The sequence below is a fragment of the Sinocyclocheilus grahami genome, unplaced genomic scaffold (assembly GCF_001515645.1).
Source record: "Sinocyclocheilus grahami isolate Dianchi unplaced genomic scaffold, SAMN03320097.WGS_v1.1 scaffold666.1, whole genome shotgun sequence".
NCBI lineage: Eukaryota > Metazoa > Chordata > Actinopteri > Cypriniformes > Cyprinidae > Sinocyclocheilus > Sinocyclocheilus grahami.
In genome coordinates, this window is record NW_015505845.1 from 422,294 (window position 1) to 446,066 (window position 23,773).

At 36.9% G+C, this 23,773-nt stretch overlaps 2 protein-coding genes across 2 annotated transcripts; both read right to left on the minus strand.

Moving 5' to 3' along the window:
- Positions 1 to 222: 222 nt before the first annotated feature.
- LOC107558924 (transmembrane protein 106C-like) lies at positions 223 to 12,436 on the minus strand. The gene is made up of 8 exons (XM_016242626.1): positions 12,311 to 12,436; positions 6,562 to 6,802; positions 4,000 to 4,063; positions 3,410 to 3,612; positions 2,910 to 2,977; positions 1,712 to 1,761; positions 1,560 to 1,613; positions 223 to 1,303 (listed from the first exon to the last, which is right to left on the minus strand). The coding sequence occupies exons 2-8, from the start codon at positions 6,764 to 6,766 to the stop codon at positions 1,147 to 1,149; spliced, it is 801 nt and encodes a 266-aa protein (XP_016098112.1). The 5' UTR covers positions 6,767 to 6,802; positions 12,311 to 12,436; the 3' UTR covers positions 223 to 1,146.
- Positions 12,437 to 18,172: 5,736 nt separating this feature from the next.
- LOC107558910 (PTB domain-containing engulfment adapter protein 1-like) lies at positions 18,173 to 23,145 on the minus strand. Its single transcript, XM_016242610.1, has 9 exons — positions 23,108 to 23,145; positions 22,764 to 22,832; positions 22,354 to 22,425; positions 22,150 to 22,245; positions 21,922 to 22,059; positions 19,653 to 19,757; positions 19,114 to 19,173; positions 18,613 to 18,685; positions 18,173 to 18,338 (listed from the first exon to the last, which is right to left on the minus strand). Exons 2-9 carry the CDS (start codon positions 22,806 to 22,808, stop codon positions 18,289 to 18,291), a joined length of 639 nt encoding a protein of 212 aa, XP_016098096.1. The 5' UTR covers positions 22,809 to 22,832; positions 23,108 to 23,145; the 3' UTR covers positions 18,173 to 18,288.
- Between the last annotated feature and the right edge of the window lie 628 nt (positions 23,146 to 23,773).

The window sequence follows — 23,773 nt, forward strand, 5'->3', positions numbered from 1 at the left end:
ACAAAAACTGCATTCTGCATTTTTATTACCATCTTATTTTTCTCAGTTCATACAATGAAAAACACAATCAAATCTCAAGGAGATTAAATATAAAAATAGCAATAAATTATCCAAATGTGCAACTTCACTTAGAAACAAATGCCCTTCTTAAACATCTACAAAAAAAAGGTACAAAAGCTGTCACTGCGGTGGTATTTGTTTTCCAAAAAGTACACCTTTGCACCTCTTTTACATGTAAACAAGCATATTGGTACTTTAAAGTTATATATTCGCACCAAACATGCACATATTAATCCCTATATTAATACCTTTTGAAAGGGTACCAACCCAAGAATAGCTTTTGTACCTTTTTTTTCAGAGTCTAAACCAGTCATTTGATTCTCATGGTTGTCGACTGTCTAATACGTTGGTCTAAAAACTTGGTGAAAGCCCTAATGTTTGAGTGAGAACAAAACATCCTGCTATTGTACATCTAATGTCCTCAATCTCAGTTTTCATGGCATCACAGAAGCTAACCACTGTTTTGTAACAGTTCCCTCATTCTCAGTATCACACTGCAGTCTGAACACTTTTCACTTCACAACAATGAGAACATACACGCATGCTGATTTTAGTCTATGCATGTCATTTGTTCTGATAATTACGTCTTTGTGACTGATGGATGGATTTGAGTTGACTGATATTGCTGAATGTGTCACTTCAAAACCCATCGATCGGAGAAATGACTTTGCATTGCAGAGACAATTAGAGACATTTGCATGAGACTTAATCAAGAATGTATCAAATATTTTACAGAACAGCTCATACATCAAAACAAAGTATTTTAAAGTGCACCTCATCATTGACAATCCATTCATTAAATCTAATTTTTTATAAATCACTGCAAAATTATATAACACCCTTATTAGACTATAGATTAACATTACAGCTCTTGAGATGGCAAAGACTTTAAACGGAGAGCTCTGTTTTTTATCACACCATCATTATCTGTGCTGAGAAAACAATTCAAGCAATATCTTACATCACAGCTGCTCTGTTCAATGGGTTCAGTTTCAGTGCAGCACAAAATCTGGAGTCAAAATTGATGAAACTGAGCTGCCGTGGAGAATCAAACCGTATGATGATAAGTGTCCGCCGGCCGATGCTTCACCTGAGCAGTTTCCCATTCTGAGGGAAGTGAGGTTTAGACCAAACCAGTCCTGAGGGCTGGTGGATGGTGGAGTTGGCGCCACAGTCTATGTAGCGGTAAGCTTCCAGTGTGTTCTGTGCCGCCCGCACCATGTAGGAGGTTTTCACAGAGGTCCTGGGGTGTGTAAGAGAAGTGGTCAGGACCATTTCACGAAGAACTTAGAATAACACTCTACATACTCAAAAAAGTTGTTTCTCGGCGGCAAAGCTGTTCTTAAGGACCACATTTAGTGTTGCTCGACAATTATTTCAGGAGAAATCCATGCAATCTGGAGTTGTACCTTTATGCTTCACTTCACCTCCAACTTTCAAATGTAGAACAACAGCAGAAGACAAAAGAGGATGTGAAAACGTAGTGATGAAAAACTTACTGCATAAACACCACAATGTTGTGGACCTTGATGCTTGCCATGGTGCAGAAGGCACTGAGAAAACAGCGAAAATATTTCAAAAACAGAAGATCAGATACACAGATTCATGAGGATCAGCTTGTTCATCCAAAGAGAACTGATTTGATACTCACTAAACGTAAGAGAGACTTCCTCCAATCTCCATACTGACAGTGAAGTTGACCTGCATTAAAAAGCAACAGCACAACTACTATCCAACGTTTAACATTCGGTGTCTGTGTCATTTCTCCCACTTAAGGATTGTCTATAGCAGGGGTGCCCAAACTCTGTCCTGGAGGGCCGGTGTCCTGAAGAGTTTAGCTCCAACCCCAATTAAACACACCTGAACCAACTAATCAAGCTCTTACTAGACAACATACTAGAATCTTGAAGGCAGGTGTGTTGAGGCAAGTTGGAGCTAAACTCTGCAGGACATCGGCCCTCCAGGACCGAGTTTGGGCACCCCTGGTCTATAGTGTTCAAAAGTCTGAGGTCCTTTTGAAATGTAAAGCTGAAATTTACTCACCCTCAGGCCATCCAAGATGTAGATGAGTTTGTTTCTTCGTAGAAACAGATTTGGAGAAATGTAGCATTCCGTCACTGTCTCAGCAATGGATGCTCTGCAGTGAATGGGTGCCGTCCAAACAGCTGATAAAAACACCACAATAATCCACACCACTCCAGTCCATCAGTTAATATCTCGTTAATGAAAAGCACATGAACATATTAACTGATGGACTAGAGTGGTGTGGATTACTTGTGGATTATAGTGGTGTTTTTATCAGCTGTTTGGACTCTCCTTCTGACGGCACCCATTCACTGCAGAGCATCCATTGCTGAGCAAGTGATGTTAAATTTCTCCAAATCTGTTCAGATGAAGAAACAAACTCATCTTGAATAGCATGAGGCTGAGAATTTTTTTTTTGCGTGGACTATTCCTTTAAACCTTCTATTCAAAAAATCCTGAAAAACTGTATTAATGTTTTCAATATTAATAATAATAATAATAATAAATGTTTCTTGAGCAGCAAATCAGCATATTAGAATAAGTTTCTGAAGGATCATGTGACACTGAAGACTGGAGTAATGCTGCTGAAAATTCAGTTTTGATCACAGAAATAAATTCCATTTTAATATATATTCAAAATACACATAAAAAAATATTAAATTCTATTCAATTTGTTATAATAATATGATAACATACTATTTTTACTGTATTTTTGATCAAATAAATGCAGCCTTGGTGAGCAGAAGAGAGTTCTTTCAAAAATCTGACCGAGCATCAACTTTTGAACAGTAGAAAACAGATGTTGTGCTCATCACTCATCACACCTGTCTCTGGCTGAGAGGTTGAATGTGGATGATGTTGTCTAGCTGTTGCAAAGCAAAACAAAGCAAAGCAAAGCAAAGCAAAAACAAAAACAAAAGCAAAGCAAAAACAAAAGCAAAGCAAAGCAAAGCAAAACAAAACAAAAACAAAAACAAAAGCAAAGCAAAAACAAAACAAAACAAAAAGCAAAAACAACCAGCATTCAGTACAGTTCAAAGCCAAAATTTGTGTTTCTTTAAATTATTTGTCTAACTGGAAACCAATAATATCAGAGCTTAGTTTTTTTGCACATAAAATGTTTTGATATCCAATTTAACAATTCTAGACTGAAGCTGCATTGTGAACTCTACCCCAGCATATTACACGATTCATTACATAAGTTATTACATATGAATATAATTTTATGAACAGGGACAGTTTTAATTCCATGTTATTTCCAAACAACAAGGCTTGAAAAGAAAGGCCTCCGGACAATTTAAACCAGTTTTTTAAATTATTAATTAATCCATCATAAAAACGAAAAAAAGACATGTAACAGAAATCACCGTCATGTTGATGATCACTTTGCTGTTGTTACGGTCAAAATGCACAGTCACAGAGCGAATGCCATCATCAACAACCAGCACAGGACGTGGAAACAGGAAGAACGCCACCAAAAAAGACGCCAGTAGACACAAAATCACTGACAGCACCACATATAACTTCCTGCCAAGAGAAGAATTCACAGTTCACTTGAAAATGAAAAAGAAAGTCATCATTTGCTCACCATCCAGTTGTTCCAAACCTGTATGAGTTTCTTTCTTCTGCTGAAGACACACACACACACAAAATATTTTGAATAATGTGGGTAACCAAACACTTTCTGGTCCCCAATGACTTCCATAATATTTTGTTTCCATACTATGGAAGTCAACTCTTTGATTTGAAAATATCTTCTTTTGTTTTCAACAGAAACTCACATTCCGGTTTGGAACAACTTGATGGTGTGCAGATGACAATTTTCATTTTTAGGTGAACTATCCCGATTACAAACATCGAAAATGAACATCAAGACTGTTTCCAATAGAAAATGACCTGTGTGTGATAACTTACGTTCTCCTTGGCTGTAACCTTTGATCGCTGTAGGGGATCAGAGCAACTAACTCATTCATCTGCCCTGCAAGAGAGAGAAAAATAAATTGATTCAATCAGAAGTTCAGATAACATGTAGAATCACACCAAAGTGCATGTGGTCATCTACACAACCTCATGACCTCAATCAATAGCACAGATTATCTAGTGACTGGTTGCTTTTACACAACACCTTATAATGGAGGTGATCATTGTGTAAAATTGTTTCAGAAAAGTAAAGACTTTAATATTTGGATATCCCTTCACTAAAGCAAGGAACCTAGTTCTTCAGAAATGAGAATTCATCAAGAATTACCACTGACATTAATGGGAAATACAACGTAAATATAATAATTAGTGCTGTCAAACGATTAATCGCATCCAAAATAAAAGTTTTTGTTTACATAATATGTGTATGTGTATATTTATTATGTATATATAAATACACACACAGAGTATATATATATATACACACCCCTCACATTTTTGTAAATATTTTATTATATCTTTTCATGTGATAACACTGAAGAAATGACACTTTGCTACAATGTAAAGTAGTGAGTGTACAGCTTGTATAACAGTGTAAATTTGCTGTCCCCTCAAAATAACTCAACACACAGCCATTAATGTCTAAACCGCTGGCCACAAAAGTGAGTACACCCCTAAGTTAAAATGTCCAAATTGGGCCTAATTAGCCATTTTCTCTCCATGTGACTCGTTAGTGCTACAAGGTCTCAGGTGTGAATGGGGAGCAGGCGTGTTAAATTTGGTGTTATCGCTCTCACTCTCTCATACTGGTCACTGGAAGTTCAACATGGCACCTCATGGCAAAGAACTCTCTGAGGATCTGAAAAAAAGAATTGTTGCTCTACATAAAGATGGCGTAGGCTATAAGAAGATTGCCAAGACCCTGAAACTGAGCTGCAGCACGGTGGCCAAGACCATACAGCGGTTTAACAGGACAGGTTCCACTCAGAACAGGCCTCGCCATGGTCGACCAAAGAAGTTGAGTGCACGTGCTCAGCATCATATCCAGAGGTTGTGTTTGGGAAATAGACATATGAGTGCTGCCAGCATTGCTGCAGAGGCTGAAGGGGTGGGGGGTCAGCCTGTCAGTGCTCAGACCATACCTCACACACTGCATTAAATTGGTCTGCATGGCTGTCAACATGAACCATGAATGCCAACATGTACGGTGACATACTGAAGCAGAGCATGATCCCCTCCCTTCGGAGACTGAGCCGGAGGGCAGTATTCCAACATGATAACGACCCCAAACACACCTCCAAGATGACCACTGCCTTGCTAAAGAAGCTGAGGGTAAAGGTGATGGATTGGCCAAGCATGTCTCCAGACCTAAACCCTATTGAGCATCTCAAGGTCTCTAACATCCACCAGCTCCGTGATGTCGTCATGGAGGAGTGGAAGAGGACTCCAGTGGCAACCTGTGAAGCTCTGGTGAACTCCATGCCCAAGAGGGTTAAGGCAGTGCTGGAAAATAATGGTGGCCACACAAAATATTGACACTTTGGGCCCAATTTGGACATTTTCACTTAGGGGTGTACTCACTTTTGTGGCCAGCGGTTTAGACATTAATGGCTGTGTGTTGAGTTATTTTGAGGGGACAGCAAATTTACACTGTTATACAAGCTGTACACTCACTACTTTACATTGTAGCAAAGTGTCATTTCTTCAGTGTTGTCAAGATATAATAAAACATTTACAAAAATGTGAGGGGTGTACTCACTTCTGTGAGATATATATATTAATATTTACAAATACATTTACCGAGAACTGTGAAAGCAACCACTAACTCTTGTCTCTCTCATTTACTGCTAAGGTTAGTTAAATTAATTAAATGTTATATCAAACTGTAATTTGCATGCTTTAATGTACAAATAATTTGTTTCAACTGATTATTTATTTTATTAATAATTTTAAGATGCTTATGTCATATAGAAGTTTATTCATGTATTCACCTGAGTAATGTATGTGTATTATTTACTTGAACTACATACCTGAGACACTAATAACTTTTGTGATTCAAAGTGTCTTACTGACTTTGAAATACAAATGTGTATGTGTATTAAAAGACAACAAAGAGGACCGTGAAAGCAATCACTAACTCTTGTCTCTCTCATTTACTGCTAAGTTGATTACTGCTTACAGGGAGCTGTAACACATAATACATATATTGAGTACACACATATATTATGTAAATAAAAACCTTTATTTTGGATGCGATTAATTGCGATTAATCATTTGACAGCACTAATAATAATCACTAATAATAATAACAATAGAATAAATTGTGCAGATGCATTACAAAAAATTTTGGGGGAAAAAAAATCTGTCACGGTGTAAAAGTTTTTCCTAATATTGAGTGATTATAATAAAAGTCATTATAACACTTGGATCATTGACTTCGTGCATAAAACTTATTTCATCTGGTTTTCAAGTTGAAATGTGACCTGGACATGCTTTCACGAGATCCTTACTTTCATTACACTCAAATGTAAGATGTGTGTTTTTTAACATCCGCACCTGATGGGATGCGTCCGGACCCCTGGCAGGTAGGACAGGTGATGCTATCTCGGCCTGTGAACTCCACATATGGGAACTGGGCGATGTCCTCCTGTCTGTCCAGACCGTCTAGAGAGTCATCCCCACCAATCAGAGAGCCCTTGTGACCAGGCCTGCTGTGACGGGACAGGAGCGAGTGGCCGTGCCGGCAAACAGATGCACCCATGAGAAACACAAACCAACTCCAGCCTGATACCAGCAACTACAGACAGATGAACACCAGTGAGTGCATATATACAAGCAGTGTTGGGGAGTAACTACTTACATGTAACAGAATTACATTTTAAGGTGTCCTTGTTACAGTGTAATTATACATTTAAGAGCCGAGTAATATTAATTAACTACATGTACTTACTATATGTTTAGGGTTTGGCTTAGGGTTACTTGCATGTAATTAATGTATTGTTATTATAATAGTAAGAACATGTAACATGTGTAACAAGGACACCTTAAAATAAAGTGTTACCCAAAATAAATGTAATTGTAATCAGTTACTGAGAACAAAAGTGAAATGACATTATAGTTACTTCTGAAAATGTTAACGATTACAAAGGGGGGTTACATCTGAATTTTTCACACACATACAGATTTAATTGATTTCTTTCCCAAAATGCACTGACTGCTCTAAAATATATATGAGACACATGTTTCAGGAGTTTAGGAAACAGAATAGGACACATGCTTATTCGATACCCGTTTTATGTATATATGCTTTATTTTTTAAGATTAACAGTTTTTTTTCCAAACAGTATCATAGCTATTAAACGATTTCTTGTTATGATTTTAAATCTGTATTTAACCTCGATCTCAGAGTAAGAAGAGTCTGATTTTGTGGTGGCTGTGCTTTAAAATGCAATTACTATAATCTTAATTCAAGCGATGAAGGATTCTGAAAGTCTGACAGTAATCAGTCTTGAGTACTGCTGTAAGGTTAACCCTGCCTGCTTTAAATGTTAATGTGATTATAGAAATGTATAAAAGTAATCAAATGTAATCAGTTGCATTACTTTAATAAATTAATTGAAATAGTTACACTACTTATTACATTTTAAGTAGGGTAATATATGTAATCTGTAACCTATTACATTTCCAAAGTAACCTTCCCAACACTGTATACAAGTAATCCAAAAGTAGTCAGAATACATTACCTAAAATAACCAACCTGTAAAGCAACCAGCACTCTCTCTCTCTCTCCTTCTGTCTGCAGAGAGAAACTGTATTTCACGCATTTATGCAATGTTCTAGACTTGAGCCTTTGTTTACCGTTTTACAGAATTTATTTTTGGGTTTTGGTGAGACTTTTTCTATTAGGATTTTTATTTGTGGGTTTAAATATGTTCAGAGAAAACGATTTAAATGTCAGTTTTGAATTTGTTATTAGGTCAAGCTAAAATGGCTCTCTGTGGTACTAGGAAACACAAAATTGAACGAAACACGAGGTATAGTTTATTGGCAGTTTTTTTTAATTCAGTCAAATCTAGAATTCTCATTGATTTTCGTTATTTTAAAGCTATGGATGATCTTCTTTCTTTTGACTTGATCTGGTGTAATGGTGGAGCTTTGTGTGAGGTTTCTGGCCCAATTTTTGCTTAATTGCCTGTAAATTGACTTGATTGTCTGGATAATGTGTTAATATTGTTGTAATAAAGTTTTTTTTCGAAATCTCTCTATTTCTCTCTCTCTCTCCCTCAAATTCAAATGAGCTTTATTGGCATGACTTGCACAGTATTGCCAAAGCATTGTCCATTACATGAATAAGGAATAAACAATTATATAATACATAAACAAAACAAAACAACGATATGTAAAATAATTAAGTAAATAAGTACGTGTACTTTCTTTCTTTTTTTTCCCACAAACAAGAAAAATATTAAAGACATTGTTAAAAAGAAATTAAAAAATAAATAAATAAATAAAAATAAATTGCACAACAGTACATGTAAGAAATGCTCTTGCTTCAGTTTTGTCCACTGGCTGACAGTCTTAGTTTGTGACAGACTGATACATATCGTGCTGCTGTTGGGATCATTTTGGAATCTTCCCCTAAAATGTTACTTAATTTTTCTGTATTTGATAATGCCATAAAATGTGGTTTAATTTGTAGGAATTTGGGGAAATATGCAGCTCTAATGTTGTGATAGTAATCACAGTGCAGTAAGAAATGTTCCTCTGTTTCCAGCTCTTTCTGTGAGCACAGTGAACACAGTCTCTGTTCTCGCGGCTCCATCTCTGTCTGTGTCGTCCTCTCTCTATAGCCAGACAGTGAGCACTCAGTCTGTATTTTCTTAGTGTCTTTCTTAATTTGTGATCTTTTACACAGCTCAGGTATTCTGCTGGTTTGTAGTCCCTTTTCAGGTCTAAATACAGCTCCATCTTCTTTTGTAATTTAGTGGCATCTTTCCAGTAAGCAATGTAATTGTGTTTTTGTAGCTGTGTGATGTGGTTGGGCCGGATTGTGCTGTGCTGGTTTGGGTGTAGTTTGAGCACCAGCTGTAAAAGGGCACTCTTCTGCAGGTTTTGCTCCTGCCACTGCAGGGCTTCGGTCTGGTAAGAGCTTGTGTCACTGCGTCTCAGGTGCTGGTGGAGTTTCACAGCTCTCTTTTGAATACTAATAATGGGTATTGTCCTAATTAAGCTCTGCACAAGTTGTTTGGGGCTGCTCTGTTAACTTCTAAGATGCTTTTACAAATTTGGGTATGCATAATTTCAATTTCTTCTTTTTCCCATTTGGAGAAATCTTGGGTTTTTAGGGGTCCCCATATCTCACTGCCATAAAGAGCGATTGGTTCGATGATTGTTTTAGGATTTTTAGCCAGGTTTGAATTGGAATTTCAAATTGAATTGTATTTTTGATCATGTAGAAGACTCCCAGTGCCTTTGCTTTCAGTTCATTCACAGCCAGATTGAAGTTCCCTGTTGAGCCGATTTTTAGTCCCAGATAGCTGTATTCATGGGTGTGTTGGAGGACCTGGTTTCCCGCTCTGAATGTGTGTTTATTTTCCTTACACCTGGGTCTCTTTTGAAAAATCATTATTTTGTTTTTGCTAGATTGATTTTAAGAGCCCATGTTTGACAATGTCTGTATAGGTGCGTTTCCATTACAGATTTGCGCAAAACTTTGGCGATATTTTCTGAATGTCGATAAAAGAGTATTGTGAAATGACGGCGTTTCCATTAACCAATGTTATGAGACTTAAACGTAACCTTTTGCCTCTCGCGAGAAGTCATGGCAATGGATTTTGGTGGGATTTGGGCTATATTTATTCAAAGGAGGCTTATGCGTGTATCTTTACAGAAGCAGCAAAGGGGGCCGCTTCAGAAACGTGCGTGGCGCGGCTGGAATAAACCACAGACTGTATAAAAACATAAACACAAGCATTGAGTGGCCGCAATCAGCTTCAGTGACCGTATCAGAGCCACACTGCACCGCAGACGTGTGCGGGGTAAATTGTCTTAAGTATTAATAGTAGGGAAAGCCCCTTATACTGGAGCACGGCCACTTATGAAGTGTTTCTTGGAGGTTATAGTACATTGAAGAATGATCATATGACTTTTTACATACGCCATGTGACCTGTAAATGCGAAAAAGCCGTTTCCATTGCAGTTTTGCGAATTATTCCTTTTTCGCATTGCCTGAAAAACCACCTCATGCGAGCGTAAAAACTTTTTTGCGATATATGGCCGTTTTATCAAAATTGACGCGTTTCCATTAGGCGTATTTTCAATTCGCAGTTTCAATTTGCGCAATTTGAAGTGTAATGGAAACGCGCCTTATGATGTCGAGGAGCTGTTGTAGTCCCTCTTTTGTTTTTGACAGAATGACTAAATCATCTGCATAGAGGAGACATTTGATTTCTGATTCAGTTAGGGTCGGGCCGGGGGCAGTCGAATTGTTTAATTCTTTGGCTAATTCATTTATATAAATGTTAAACAGAGTGGGGCTCAATGGGCAGCCTCGTCTAACTCCTCGTTGTTGAGAGAAAAATCCTGTTCGATTATTCCCTATTTTTACAGCACATGTATTGTTTTTATACATGGTGCTGATTAAATCAAAAGTTTTCCCTCCAATCCCATTTTCCAGTAGCTTTAGAAAGAGTCCTTCATGCCAGATTGAATCAAAAGCTTTTTCAAAGTCGATAAAGCAAGCAAAGATTTTGGTTTAGTTTTGGTGTACATGTTTATCAATGATCGTGTGGAGGGTATAAATGTGGTCCGATGTTCTGTGTTTGGGCAGGAATCCAATTTGTTTAGTTTAGTAATCTTGTGTTAATAATCGAACAGAATATTTTCCCCAGGTTGCTATTGACACATATGCCTCTGTAATTGCTTGGCTCAAACTTGTCTCCTTGTTTAAAGATGGGTGTAATTAGATCTTTATTCCAGGTGTCTGGAAAATATCCTACACTCAAAACAATGTTGAATAATTTAGTTATTGCAGTTTTGAATTGATCATTTGTGTGTTTGATCATTTCGTTTAATATCCCGCCGATGCCGCATGCTTTGTTGGGTTTTAGTGCATGTAGTCTGTCTGTTAGCTCATTCACTGTGACTGGGAAATCCAGGGGATTCTGATGGTCTTTAATTAGGTTTTTATTTCATTCCGAGCAGGATTTGTTTCAGTTGTTTTGTACAGATTTTCAAAGCGTGTCCTCCATATGCTCTCATTCTGAACGGCCAGTTCTTCCTTTTGTGGTCTATAGAGAGTGTTCCAATTGCTCCAAAAGTTATTGGTATTTATTGATTCCTCCATTGTTTGAAATAATTGTTCTGTATGCTCTTCCTCTTTTGCTTTTAGAGTTTGCTTGTACACTTTAAGAGCTTCGTGATATTGAAGACGGCGTTCTTGGTTGTCAGGATCTCTGTGTATTTTATTTGAAAGATTTCGTACTGTCGTTCTAATTCTTTTACACTCACCGTCAAACCACTTTTCATTGGTGTTCTTTGGTTTTCTTTTTGATGATTTTTTTCAAATTGCACATGGATGCTGATTGGTGAAATATATCCTGTAATGTCCTCTAGTGCCAGATTTATGCCTACTTTATTTTGTGGATGTGTTAATTATAAATTTGTCCAATAGTGATTTGATAGTTTGACTTTCTATTGCACTTTGATAGTTTACTCTTTGCTGTTTTTGTCCATTTGTAGGATTGATGCAGCTTTAGTAACTGAGAGGGCTGTCTGCATATTTGATAGTTTTGAGCTGGTTTTAGATGGTGTAATCTTACAGTGGTCTGACAGAGGTGTTTGAGGACTGACTGTGAATGCTCTGAGATGCACTTGATCAATGTCTGTGATGAAATAATCTACAGTACTGTTACCAAGGAAAGAATTAAAGGTATTACAACCAAAATGCGACCGTGCACTATGTACAGGCCCAGTGATTGACAGAGCTGTAGTAGGCTTTCCCACTTTTGTTTGTGAAGCTGTCATAATTTTTTATTTTAATATATAATATAATTTTCTCTCTCTTTCTCTCTTTCTCTCTCTCTCTCTATATATATATATAATAAACAACTTGTCTGGTTCAGCCCAGTCTATTATATGTTCAGCTGACTGTAGCAACTTTATTCAACTGTAACGTTACACGCTGTCAAACTACCGGCATGCATTAGGAAAATATACTTTCAATGAGCTTGGGTTTGGAAAGGTTAAATTTTGATTACTTGTGAGTCTGAGGTGAAGCTCGTGAGGCTGACAGAGCATCGCTTACCTTTAAGCTGTGCAGACGCACAGATATCAGCGCTGCCGCGGTTTGAGTCCTCTCAGTCGTTGTGTTTGTGTTTGTGTCTCTCTCCGTCTCTGCTCTGAAGTCAGTGATCACTAGGTCGACTCTCTGCTGCCATCTGCCGCTCTGGAGATCAACTGCATAAGGGATCATTTCCACCTTTGTCCTCAACGCGGGAGTAAGCCTATGGGTGAGACTTCCGGTTCATTGCATAGCTAAATAACGTGCAGTAAAAGGTAAAACTGTTTGCACTACAAACCAGTGTGTTCATAATTAAGATAATACATTAAAATAATATGACAAGACACACAAACTTTCAATATCAAGCAGCAAAACGAACTGTTTTGTTCAGCTAAAATGAGCTGGACGGAGTGGACGCAGATGAGACCGGAAGCCAGACGCATAGAATTTAACAAGAAAAAGTGGATACGATCAGCGTGTCATAATCGGAAAATAAGCTTCGGGCCTTCGGCCACTTATTGAACAAACAATAAAGGGTAGTAGCGTCGCTAAAAGCAACGAAGCTATTTTCTAGTGATGGCTGTTTTCAAAGTCCTGCTTCGCGAAGCTTCGAAACCTTTGAGAATTGTTTGTTTCGAACAAGCGTGTATCAACTGCCAAAGTCACGTGATTTCAGCGGGCTCACACTGTGCGATTTTTAAAAGGATAGTTCACACAAAAATTAAAATTCTGTCATTAATTACTCGCCCTCGTGTCGCTCCAAACCCGTAAGATCTTCGTTCATCTTCGGAACACAAATTAAGATATTTTGGATGGAATCTGAGAGTGTCTGACCCTGCATAGACAGCAAGGTAACTACCACGATCAAGGCTCAGAAACGTAGCAAGGAGATCGGTAAAGTAGTCCATGTGACATCAGGGGTTCAACCGTAATATTACGAAGCTACGAGAATATTTTTGTGCACGAAAGAAAACGACTTTATTCAACAATTCGTCTCCTCCGCGTCCCCCTGGCGCCATTTTAGAGAGTATCCACTGAATGTAAACAGCGTATGCTGTTCTGTGTCAGCTGCGTCACGTGGATACGTTTTCTATGTTGTTTACGCTTTGATCTGAACAAATCAAAAATATCTTAATTTGTGTTCCGAAGATGAACGAAGGTCTTGCGGGTTTGGAGCGACACGAGGGTGAATAATTAATGACAGAATTTTAATTTTTTGGGTGAACTATCATAATTAATGACAACATTTTCATTTTTTGGGTGAACTATCCCTTTAAGTCCTGCCAGAATTTCGTCGGAGGTAAAATGTAATCGCAACGGCCATTAATCGGCCGTCGGTGAACATGTCAAACCAGCGATCAAAGACTACAGATTTTAACCTAGCATCTTTTAGGATTTTCTAAATTTGTCTCAGACGACCAAATCGTGGCCAAAATCGCACAGTGTGAGCCGGGCTTAAGAAATAATCAAACATAGATTTAATATAACAACAAATAAATGTGCAATTTAAAAGCATAACAATACTATGTGTGCTTTCATCAATATTACATACAAAAAAGTCAATTAAATATTATTTGAAATAATTTAAGCATTTATGCTGATAAGGGTAAGGTTTTTGGCCTGTGATTTTTCTTTTTCAGCAGGACATTTAATTTGCAAATTGAAGGCAATATGATATCAAAATCACATTTGCATATTATTCTAAATATAGTCTCATTGTTATGCATTGTTTTTGGCATAAGTATGCATTTTTCTATATTATATAAATAATTTTATTGGTGTCCCCTGATTTCATGTCAGCCCTGTTACCCTCATCAAAAAACCCTTGTAAAATAATGTACATTCAAGTGGCATCACTTCTAGGAGGTTACATCATCTGTCAACCAGCATTCCTACACTTAAAACACAAGCGTGTTTCTTTCTCGCTTCTATAATGTTCAATTTGTGACCCTGGAACACAAAACCAGTCTTAAAGGGTTAGTTCACCCAAAAATGAAAATTAGCCCATAAATTACTCACCCTCAAGTCATCCTAGATGTATATGACTTTCTTCTTTCAGACGAATCCAGTCGGAGTTATATAAAAAATTGTCTTTGATCTTTCAAGCTGTTTAATGCCACTCAGCGGGTGTTTCATTGCATCAGTCCAAAAGAAGTTAAATAAAAAGTGCTCATCCATTAAAAAACGTGTGTCTCACACGGCTCTGGGGGGAGAACAAAGGCCTCCTGTAGCGAATCCATGCGTTTTTGTAAGAAAAATATCCAAATTCAAATCATAATAATCACTTTAATCTAGCTTGTGCCAGCAGTTGTACACAGAAGCAGCTCCGGGAGGATGACGTATGAGGTCAGCGTTGCGCATGCGCCGGTGAGTCTCGTGAAAACCAACGTTTGTTAACAGGAGCAAAGGAAGCAAAGTTTCCTTACTTTAGCAAAGGAAAACCAGTCTCTTCTTGGCTTGTACCGAAATCCTCCGACTTTCTTCTTTACAAATCCTCGTTTTGTACTTCTAATAAGTGACCATTGTTTTGTTTTGATCTCTCCGCTGCGTTTCCGTGTGCGTCACTTCTGAGCAGCGCATGCACAAAGCTGAACTCATACGTCATGCTCCCGGAGCTGCTTCCTGTGTACAACACTGAGCGCAAGCTACATTAAAGTGATTATTACGTTTTGAATATGGATATTTTTCTTACAAAAACGCATCATGCAATGACTATCCTGTTACCATTTTTAAAATGTAAATTTAAACAATTGTTTCTTACATTTAATATAATCAATACCTATAAGTAAAATTCTTTCAAAGTGTGCAATATGTGCTTTTGTGAACTTGACTGTTGGCTATCAATTAGCAAATTTGTTTGAAATCGTCAAACCTGTTACTATCAGTCTGTTACTTTTTAGAGTAACATGTTTTGACATGTGGGTAACAGGGATGATATTGATTAGGTTTGACCTTGTTTTTAAAGATTGTCTGTGTAAAATTTGAACATTTTAAAGGTCACCCTCGGTATATTATTGAGCTAATATGCTTATATCATTCAGTGGCATATGTGTTCTAATTAAACTATAGTATATAGTAACGCTTGTGTCGGTAACAGGGTTGACAAAAATACCAAAACATGAGGTAGAAAAATAGTCATAAAATAATCAATTACATAGCCTGAAATGGCACAATACAATTTCTTGTCATTTTAAGGTGTCTCCATTTCATGGATATTAAAAAAAATATTGATTCAACTTATTTTATTTTTCAATTTTGTCCCAGTGGAAAAGGCACCGATTTCGTGGAATGACCCAGTAGTTAATAGTCTCTTATTGGCACGTTTAGACAAGCCTCCATAAAACAAACAAAACAAGCCCTGCAAATTAATAAAAGATCACATAACAGGCATGTCATTTTAATTGCATTTAATATATTATATTTTCAATGAAACATATGCAGTGGGTTTTAAAAGCTGTTTTTATGCATGTTTTGTTGAGTTTTTGATAGGCGTCCCCAGCGTGTAGCGTTTCGAATCCTTCCAAAAGGTTCATGCAGCTTTTCAGTAACGACGTTATTTTATTGATGAAGCAGTGAAACTACCACTAATAGTGGGGTCATGTTTCAGGAATTTCATTCATGTTTGTATATCTCTGGCGGACAAAGCAAATGGGAATGGTTCCAAATGGGAAAAAATTGGTCTTTTCTTCTTCTTCTTACTCGTTTTTTTTTATTCACGGCTCACAATCACAAATTGAGCATTACCGCCATCTACTGATGCAATGAATCAGAGACTTGAATCCCCTTTTCCCCAGACCTATCAGGAAAAATTGGTCTTTTTAATTGTTTATCTTATCAGCCGGTATGAATCATAAATGACTCGTCCATTCAACTGAATCAGTTGTGCGGTTCTAAAAGTCTTAAGACGCGCATTCATCAGCTTCAGTGAAGTACTAACTTATACACCTACCTTATACTTCACCGAAAGTGGGGTACCGTAGCCATACTTTACCAATTGTATAAGATTAACAGAAAGATATATATGAACAATAAACTATATTAATGTGTGTACTCCGCAGTCAGATGATAAAACTGCTTCCTGCAATGTACGAACACGTTATTCAGGTGAGGTGACAAGAGGTTCACAGTTAAAGTTAGCACTCCATTAACACAACCATGAACAAAATACACTTGCATTGGTTCATTCAACTGAATCAGTTGTGCGGTTCTAAAAGTCTTAAGACGCGCATTCATCAGCTTCAGTGAAGTACTAACTTATACACCTACCTTATACTTCACCGAAAGTGGGGTACCGTAGCCATACTTTACCAATTGTATAAGATTAACAGAAAGATATATATGAACAATAAACTATATTAATGTGTGTACTCCGCAGTCAGATGATAAAACTGCTTCCTGCAATGTACGAACACGTTATTCAGGTGAGGTGACAAGAGGTTCACAGTTAAAGTTAGCACTCCATTAACACAACCATGAACAAAATACACTTCATATATCTCTCACGGCACCAATTATTGTATTTATTTGGGGAAAAATATGCATTATATACAAAATACAGTATTAAGTTAGTTTCCACTTAATCTAATGTTAAGAAGATGTTCAGTTAGCTAAATGTTTTTGTCATTCCCACATTAAAAAAGTAGCTACTTCAAATGTAATGTACAATATTACTCAGTAGCCCACCTCAGTATTAATGATTTGAATGGTTTTGCAATAGAATTATAGCAATTAAAGTACATATATTGCATGCTTATGTGAGGTTACACACGCCTACTGTAAACCAATGCTAGCTGTCAGCAGGATAAAAAAGTCATGTGATTGAGTTAGAAACAACTGCCTTATACCAACAAAAAACATACATGTTTGTTTACAGATCTTTCAGATTCTTAAATATCACCTTTTTTTAATAATTATGTTTTTTTATGTTCTTAGGAACAGTGTTGGGGAAAGTTACTTTTAAAAGTAATGCATTACAATATTGCGTTACTCCATAAAAAAATTAGAAACAACTGCCTTATACCAACAAAAAACATACATGTTTGTTTACAGATCTTTCAGATTCTTAAATATCACCTTTTTTAATAATTATGTTTTTTTATGTTCTTAGGAACAGTGTTGGGGAAAGTTACTTTTAAAAGTAATGCATTACAATATTGCGTTACTCCATAAAAAAAGTAACTAATTACGTTACTTAGTTACTTTTTATGGAAAGTAATGCGTTACGTTACTTTTGCATTACTTTTAAAATTTGCACAGGGCTTGCTTGTTTGATTTTAAAATAAAAAAGTTCTATTTTTGGCAAATGTAAAAGCCTTTTCACACCAAAAGTGAAATGAATAAGCATCGGGCCGAAGGAAATGTAAATTTACGTCTGTACAGTAGAATACAGAAGAAGACATTTCAACACTTCAGCAATAAACAAAGACACACAAATGTTCGTCTAGAGTAATTTGTGCTTATTAGTACGGTTGAACTGGATCATCGAAGGTCAGAAGCAAAGACATTGCTTAATAGAATGGGATTAAATACATAAAGCATATTTGTGTTGTTTAACATTTAATTATTGCAGGTTTGCGTCATATTGCATTATTTTTATTCATTTTGAGGAATACTGAATCTGTGTGTTATTGTTTTTTTGTGAGTGAGATGAATGAATGCATATTCATATCTATTTTAGAACTACAGTAACATCTGATTTCTCTCAACATGGGGACAGGAGAGCCGTCAATCAATAAATTGAAAAGAAAATAACTTATTTGAAAAAGTAACTCAGATATTCTCTTGTAAATTAAAAAGTAATGCATTACTTTACTAGTTACTTGAAAAAAGTAATCTGATTACGTAACTCGCGTTACTTCTAATGCGTTACCCCCAACACTGCTTAGGAATATGTTGAAGTGTCTAAAGGAGCTCAGTGTTAATTACATCTGCTGGAGATGTTGGTGGTATTTTAGGGGTCAGTGTAATTTCTTGAACATTTATCTGACTTCATATGGTTCCTCTTAGAAGTTCCTGTGCAAAGGAGTCTTGTCATCTTCAGAAAAGAATCTCACTGGGAAAAAATGAGACAAATCAAAAGCCTGGCTGCATATCACCAACACATCATCTTAGCAATGCCAACTTATGGTGATGCATTTCTTGAAAAGACGAGTAAAACCATGCCAAAACATGGTGGGATTCCTCTCACACATGAAAAACATTTCGTACATTCAGAGTAAATAATGTCTAAATTCTACTGTTAAGGTACAAACCATTACAAACAGTGGGAACAAGAAGTCCTCACAAGGATATGCATATATGGATGGTGTTGTGTGTTGTGTACATACCCTGTCCTGATCGAGATGAAATTTGATCAAGATCAGACTCATTTTCATAAATGCCCTGGTCTCCACCAGCGTTCTGCAAGATAAATATCGGTGTTCACAGAGAACACCAGTGCTGCTTGTGATGAATTCAGTACTGTATACTCAATATTACAAATGTATGTGTACACAAAATGCTTTCTTACATTAAAGTGTTATCATTTTCGTTTCTAGATAAGAAAGTCTCTTAAAGGAAGAGAATGAAAAGACTTCATATTCTTCATTCTGGTCACTAAGAAAAAGTGTCTTCAAAATATACATTACTGCTCTGCAGAAGAAAGGAAGTCGTGCAGGTTCAGGAAGATGTATGGGTGAGTAAATGATTTTGATTGTTGACTGAATTATTCTCTTCAGCAGTACATTGGTCTTCAGATAAGTGCGTGCTTCTGCGCGTGTGTGGTTAAACATGCTTTTGTATGTGTTTTGTGGCATTACTGTAGGCTCATAGCCTGACACATAACCCACTTCTCCATTGGCTTGCAGTCTCCTCTTCAGCTCAGCATTCTCTCGCTCCAATACCTTATTCTGAACAGCAGAGGGAGATATTAGATGATTTAGGCATTTAAACAGACACTCTTCAATCAAAGCCACTGTGTTCTAACCAAGTCCAACCTAATGTCTCTCAGAGATTCTCTTTTTTAAAAAAGACAACCTTTCCGTTTGCATGATTGGTCAAAGCAGTAATGGTCAACAGCTTGGGTCACGACTTGTAGCCATCTTTTAGCGTTTTATTATGACTGCGTGAGTCGCTGTTTGCAGGTACAAGTTAATATGCCCGAAAATGAATAATGCCTCACAAATGTCAGATTTTTTAAAAATTACATTTTTAGTTTAGTTTTCTATCTATTCTCCAGTCACTCCAAATATAACTCATATTAAACTGTACAGTAAAGAGATGCTTTGATTGTGTGCCACTTCATCGTGTCATGTGGTGTTAAGCCGCAGGAAATGTGTGTGCTGAGCTTCAGGTGTTTCTGTCATGTGTCCTGTATGATGACGGTTACCTTGTGTCTCAGGGCCTCCACCACCAGGTCACGATCGCCTTGCAGACTTTCATCCTGCTTATGAGCCCGAAAGGTGTCACCAATGATAGACACCAGCAGATGGGACTGACAGAAAGAAAAACAACGCAGATCAACTCGAAAAAGCATTGCAACAATGCTTATGTAAGGTGCCGTTGTGTGTGGCACGCCGTCTGCTGCGCTCGTTCTCATTTTTACATTTGATGATTTTATGCCTGTCCCTACTAATTACTGACTGTAAGCTTTTCTCCTCTATTTTATCTCATTCCATAGGGTTTTATTTTTATTGTTCCTCTACCATTTAAATGCTTTATGTATTTTTATTGTCTGTTTTCTTTTAGCTTTTTTAAAGCACTTTGGTCAACACCGGTTGTTTTTAAATGTGCTATATAAATAACCTTGTATTTTATTGTATTGTATTTTTATTTTTATTGTTCCTCTACCATTTAAATGCTTTATGTATTTTTATTGTCTTTTAGCTTTTTTAAAGCACTTTGGTCAACACCGGTTGTTTTTAAATGTGCTATATAAATAACCTTGTATTTTATTGTATTGTAACAATGTAAGTTTATGAGAGATTTTCTAAGTTTATTAATAAAAGCAATTACAATTAAGGAAACAATTCATATTAAAATGTGCTAATGAAGTTTATAAAACAACAAATACGTAGTGTAAATACTGTAAGGCTGATATCAAAACAAAGATTAAATGGATGTGAATTATCTTTTCTTTCAGGGCTCTGAATTAATTGCCAGAAATTGTGGAGAAGAAGAAGACTTTTCAAACCAGGGATTTTATGTGCTTTGAAAAAAGTTTATCATGCTGACCAAGTCTGCACTTATTTGATTAAAAATACAGTAATTCAGTAATACTGTGAAATATTATTACAATTAATAAGAAAATTTTTCTGTTTTAATATATTGTAAAATGTAATTTATTCCTGTGATCAAAGTTGAATTTTCAGCAGTCTTCAGTGTCACACGATCCTTCAGAAAACAGTCTAATATGCTGATTTGCTGCTGAAGAAACTTTTTCATAGCTCAAACAATAAAGCATGCACTAGCAACACCAGGGTCATGGTGTTCAATATCAAATGTGCACCTTGAATGCAATGTAGGTTACTTTAGATTTTTCATGGTTTGAGTTAAAAACAGCACTTTATGATTCTATTATTGTCATTTTTATTGCTATTATTAAACTTGACAAACACTTTTAGAGATTTACAGTCTGTCCCTGTTCAAGGAGTTGGAGCTGTACTTGTGAGTCTATTGCCTACATAGAAAATAGCTGCCCTGCAGCATTAGCAAGGCAAGTCATTTCACACGGTATAGAAATGCCACTCAAGAGAATCGATGGAATTGACCCTTCGCCTAGACCCGCCCCACTAAGTTACTGTGTCCAACAAGCCATTGTGCTCTCATGCCACACATCATGTTCCCACACAGTGAAAAAACAGTGCGGCGCAAAGAGGAAACTGACAATACGCCGACAGACAAAACAGAGCAGGTTACTTCTGGTGTGATACATGGTATCAGCTTTCAAATTGTGTCATTTTTGTAAGAAATTCAAACAATAAATACAGTTTTGTGGCTCTTTAATGTGTCGTGATAGATCACTCAGTTAAAGCGGCCGGCACGTGAACTGATAATCTCTTCCTCTTCACTAGTTATAGCTTGAAATAAACATGAATGAACATCAGAGGGTATCTTGTTTCAACCGCAGAAAGACATCTATATACACACTGTTTTTCAAGTTCAATTCCACTGACGTTAATCTACACTCATGTCTGATTTATTTGTCGGACAAAATGGCAGATTCGGTGTTACGATTGGTCAGAGCGGCTGTCAATCAATCTCCCGGCAAAGGGTCAATTGATTCCTCATCTCCATTTACTTTACATCAAAACAGGGTCAGCGTCATTACCTAGCTGTTGCTGGTACCCAATTTTACAGAGGGAAAGTAAACATCAAGACTTATTCAAAAATGGAGGAATTGACTCTTTTGGACTCGACTGCGAGTATATTTTCTTTGTATGACCAACGTTTTTGCTACTGACTTGCCTTTAAAACAGTTCAAGTGGTTTCCATAGACTCCCAGGCAGAGGAGGCAGCAGAACAATAAGAAGGCTATGAAAACTATAGGGGCTTCACAATTTTGAATGTAAATGGAAAATAGTGAAGTAAAAGGTAAATAGTGAACTAAAAGCATCATGCATATCAAATGTGATGCATCTAGGATTTCTAGAACTCACAAACGTCTTGCTCTGGAAGATGTAGCAGTGGTACATGTCCGCCGCTGGGTGTCTGGCCACAAAGCCGAGTATTTTGGGCTGAGTCGGATGTACTGCGCAGAAAGAAACAGAGGACAGAGCGCAGGAGTACAGCATGAACTGAGAAAACGAGAGGGAGACAGTGAATGACGGTTATTCTCCATCGTACACATCACTGTCTGAGATGGAGTACATAGTCCTCTGTCACACCTTAGTTTTATGCTCTAGAATGTCAATAGCACTTCTGGTCAGAAACAGATGTACTTTAGTTTTCTTCATTTTCTCATCCTTTTCTATGTTTGGATCCTAAAAGGGAAGGAAAGTGATAATAATGGGACACAGGACAAAGGATCAAGTTATATAATATCTCTATCTCTAATGACTACAGTAGAGTGACATTTATGGTTTTATCACCTGTAGGGCTTGTACTGCATCTGTCAGAATCTGCATCCCACCTGGACGGACCACCTGCATACGACCCAAAAACTACACACAACCCCATACGTGAGTGAGAAACAGCAGTTTTGATAGCAAATCACATTAAGAGCATTATTTAGTAAATGACACAACATTGTTGTCAATTATACCATTTAGAAACAACATGTCTTAATTCAGTGGTTCCCAACCCTGATCCTGGAGGCACCCCAACACTGCACATTTTGCATGTTTCCTTTCTCTGACACACCAATTTCAGATCTTGAAGTCTCTACTAATGAGCTGATGACCTGAATCAGGTGTGTTTGATTAAGGAGACGTGCGAAAAGTGCAGTGTTGGGGTGCCTCCAGGACCAGGGTTGGGAACCACTGCCTTAATTGATACTCACTTTAACTGAAAAGTATATTTCGCTATCGTCATCTATGTCACTCATTTTCACCACTATCCTCTCTAGCGTCTGTTTAAAAATGACAAAATACACAAGGCAATATGACATATTTCAAATAGCTTAATAAAGCAATGACACACTGTGGCCTTAAATATTTGGACTTTTCTGGCACACTTAACATTACATAACAAAATAACAAACCAATTTGGATTTGCAAATATGCTACACAAACTTTTCACAGAACTAACTTCCCTTTTATCAGTATATAACACAAATCAGAAAGCACAAAAATGTTACTTATCCAAAACTGGATCACACACATAAGAAATAGTTTATGCACTTACGTTTGGATGAGAACTTCGTGTCGCTGAGGTGATGTTCTCTTCCGCGGTCTTTCAGGGTTAAAGTCGTATGATGTTAATGGTTAACTGTAAAACGTCGTTTCTTTATGGCACATCAGACCTGATAACAAGTCAGCTATTACCATCTAATATATTACCATTGTTGTGTCAAATCTGTCTTTGAACATGTTATGTAGCCTGACGGACAAGTTAAAGAAACACTTGCACTAATTATTGTTTCAGATTAATATTTGAAATTTATGCTATAACCATGTGTGCAAGTGAGGATAACTGATCAGAAAGACATTTTATACAGATTAAGAACAAGCTGGCTCTAACCAGTATATGGTGCTGTTGTAGATGTGTTGACAATTAATAAATGGGAAAAAAAATCTTACAGAATGAGTTTACAAGTTATAACCATTCAAGTGATGTTTAAATAATCCTGAACATGTAATAAAGCAATGAATCGCAATAATTCAAGAACCTCAAGCAATCAGCGCATACATAACACACCGTGTAATTTGTACATCCAGTAATGTCTGTGTATAACATACCCTCTACATATATTGAGATTTATTGTCAAAGTTCTTTAGAAAAAATGCAGACAGAGTGTGTCAGGTCAGACTGATTTGAGTCAAAACTATTTAAACGAAGTGATAAGAAAGT

What these genes read in the sequence shown, in the direction of transcription:
- LOC107558910 (XM_016242610.1), bottom strand. Translation starts at nt 22,808, where the DNA reads ATGAGTGACATAGATGACGATAGCGAAATATACTTTTCAGTTAAA. An exon ending in TGGAGGCCCTGAGACACAAG is followed by an intron (nt 19,174 to 19,652) that starts GTAACCGTCATC and finishes TCTGCTGTTCAG; the next exon opens with AATAAGGTATTGGAGCGAGA. An exon ending in GACTGCAAGCCAATGGAGAA is followed by an intron (nt 18,686 to 19,113) that starts GTGGGTTATGTG and finishes TTTATCTTGCAG; the next exon opens with AACGCTGGTGGAGACCAGGG.
- LOC107558924 (XM_016242626.1), bottom strand. Translation starts at nt 6,766, where the DNA reads ATGGGTGCATCTGTTTGCCGGCACGGCCACTCGCTCCTGTCCCGTCAC. An exon ending in AGGTTACAGCCAAGGAGAAC is followed by an intron (nt 3,613 to 3,999) that starts GTAAGTTATCAC and finishes TTCTCTTGGCAG; the next exon opens with GAAGTTATATGTGGTGCTGT. An exon ending in TTTCGTTTTTATGATGGATT is followed by an intron (nt 2,978 to 3,409) that starts AATTAATAATTT and finishes TGCTTTGCTTTG; the next exon opens with CTTTGCTTTGTTTTGCTTTG.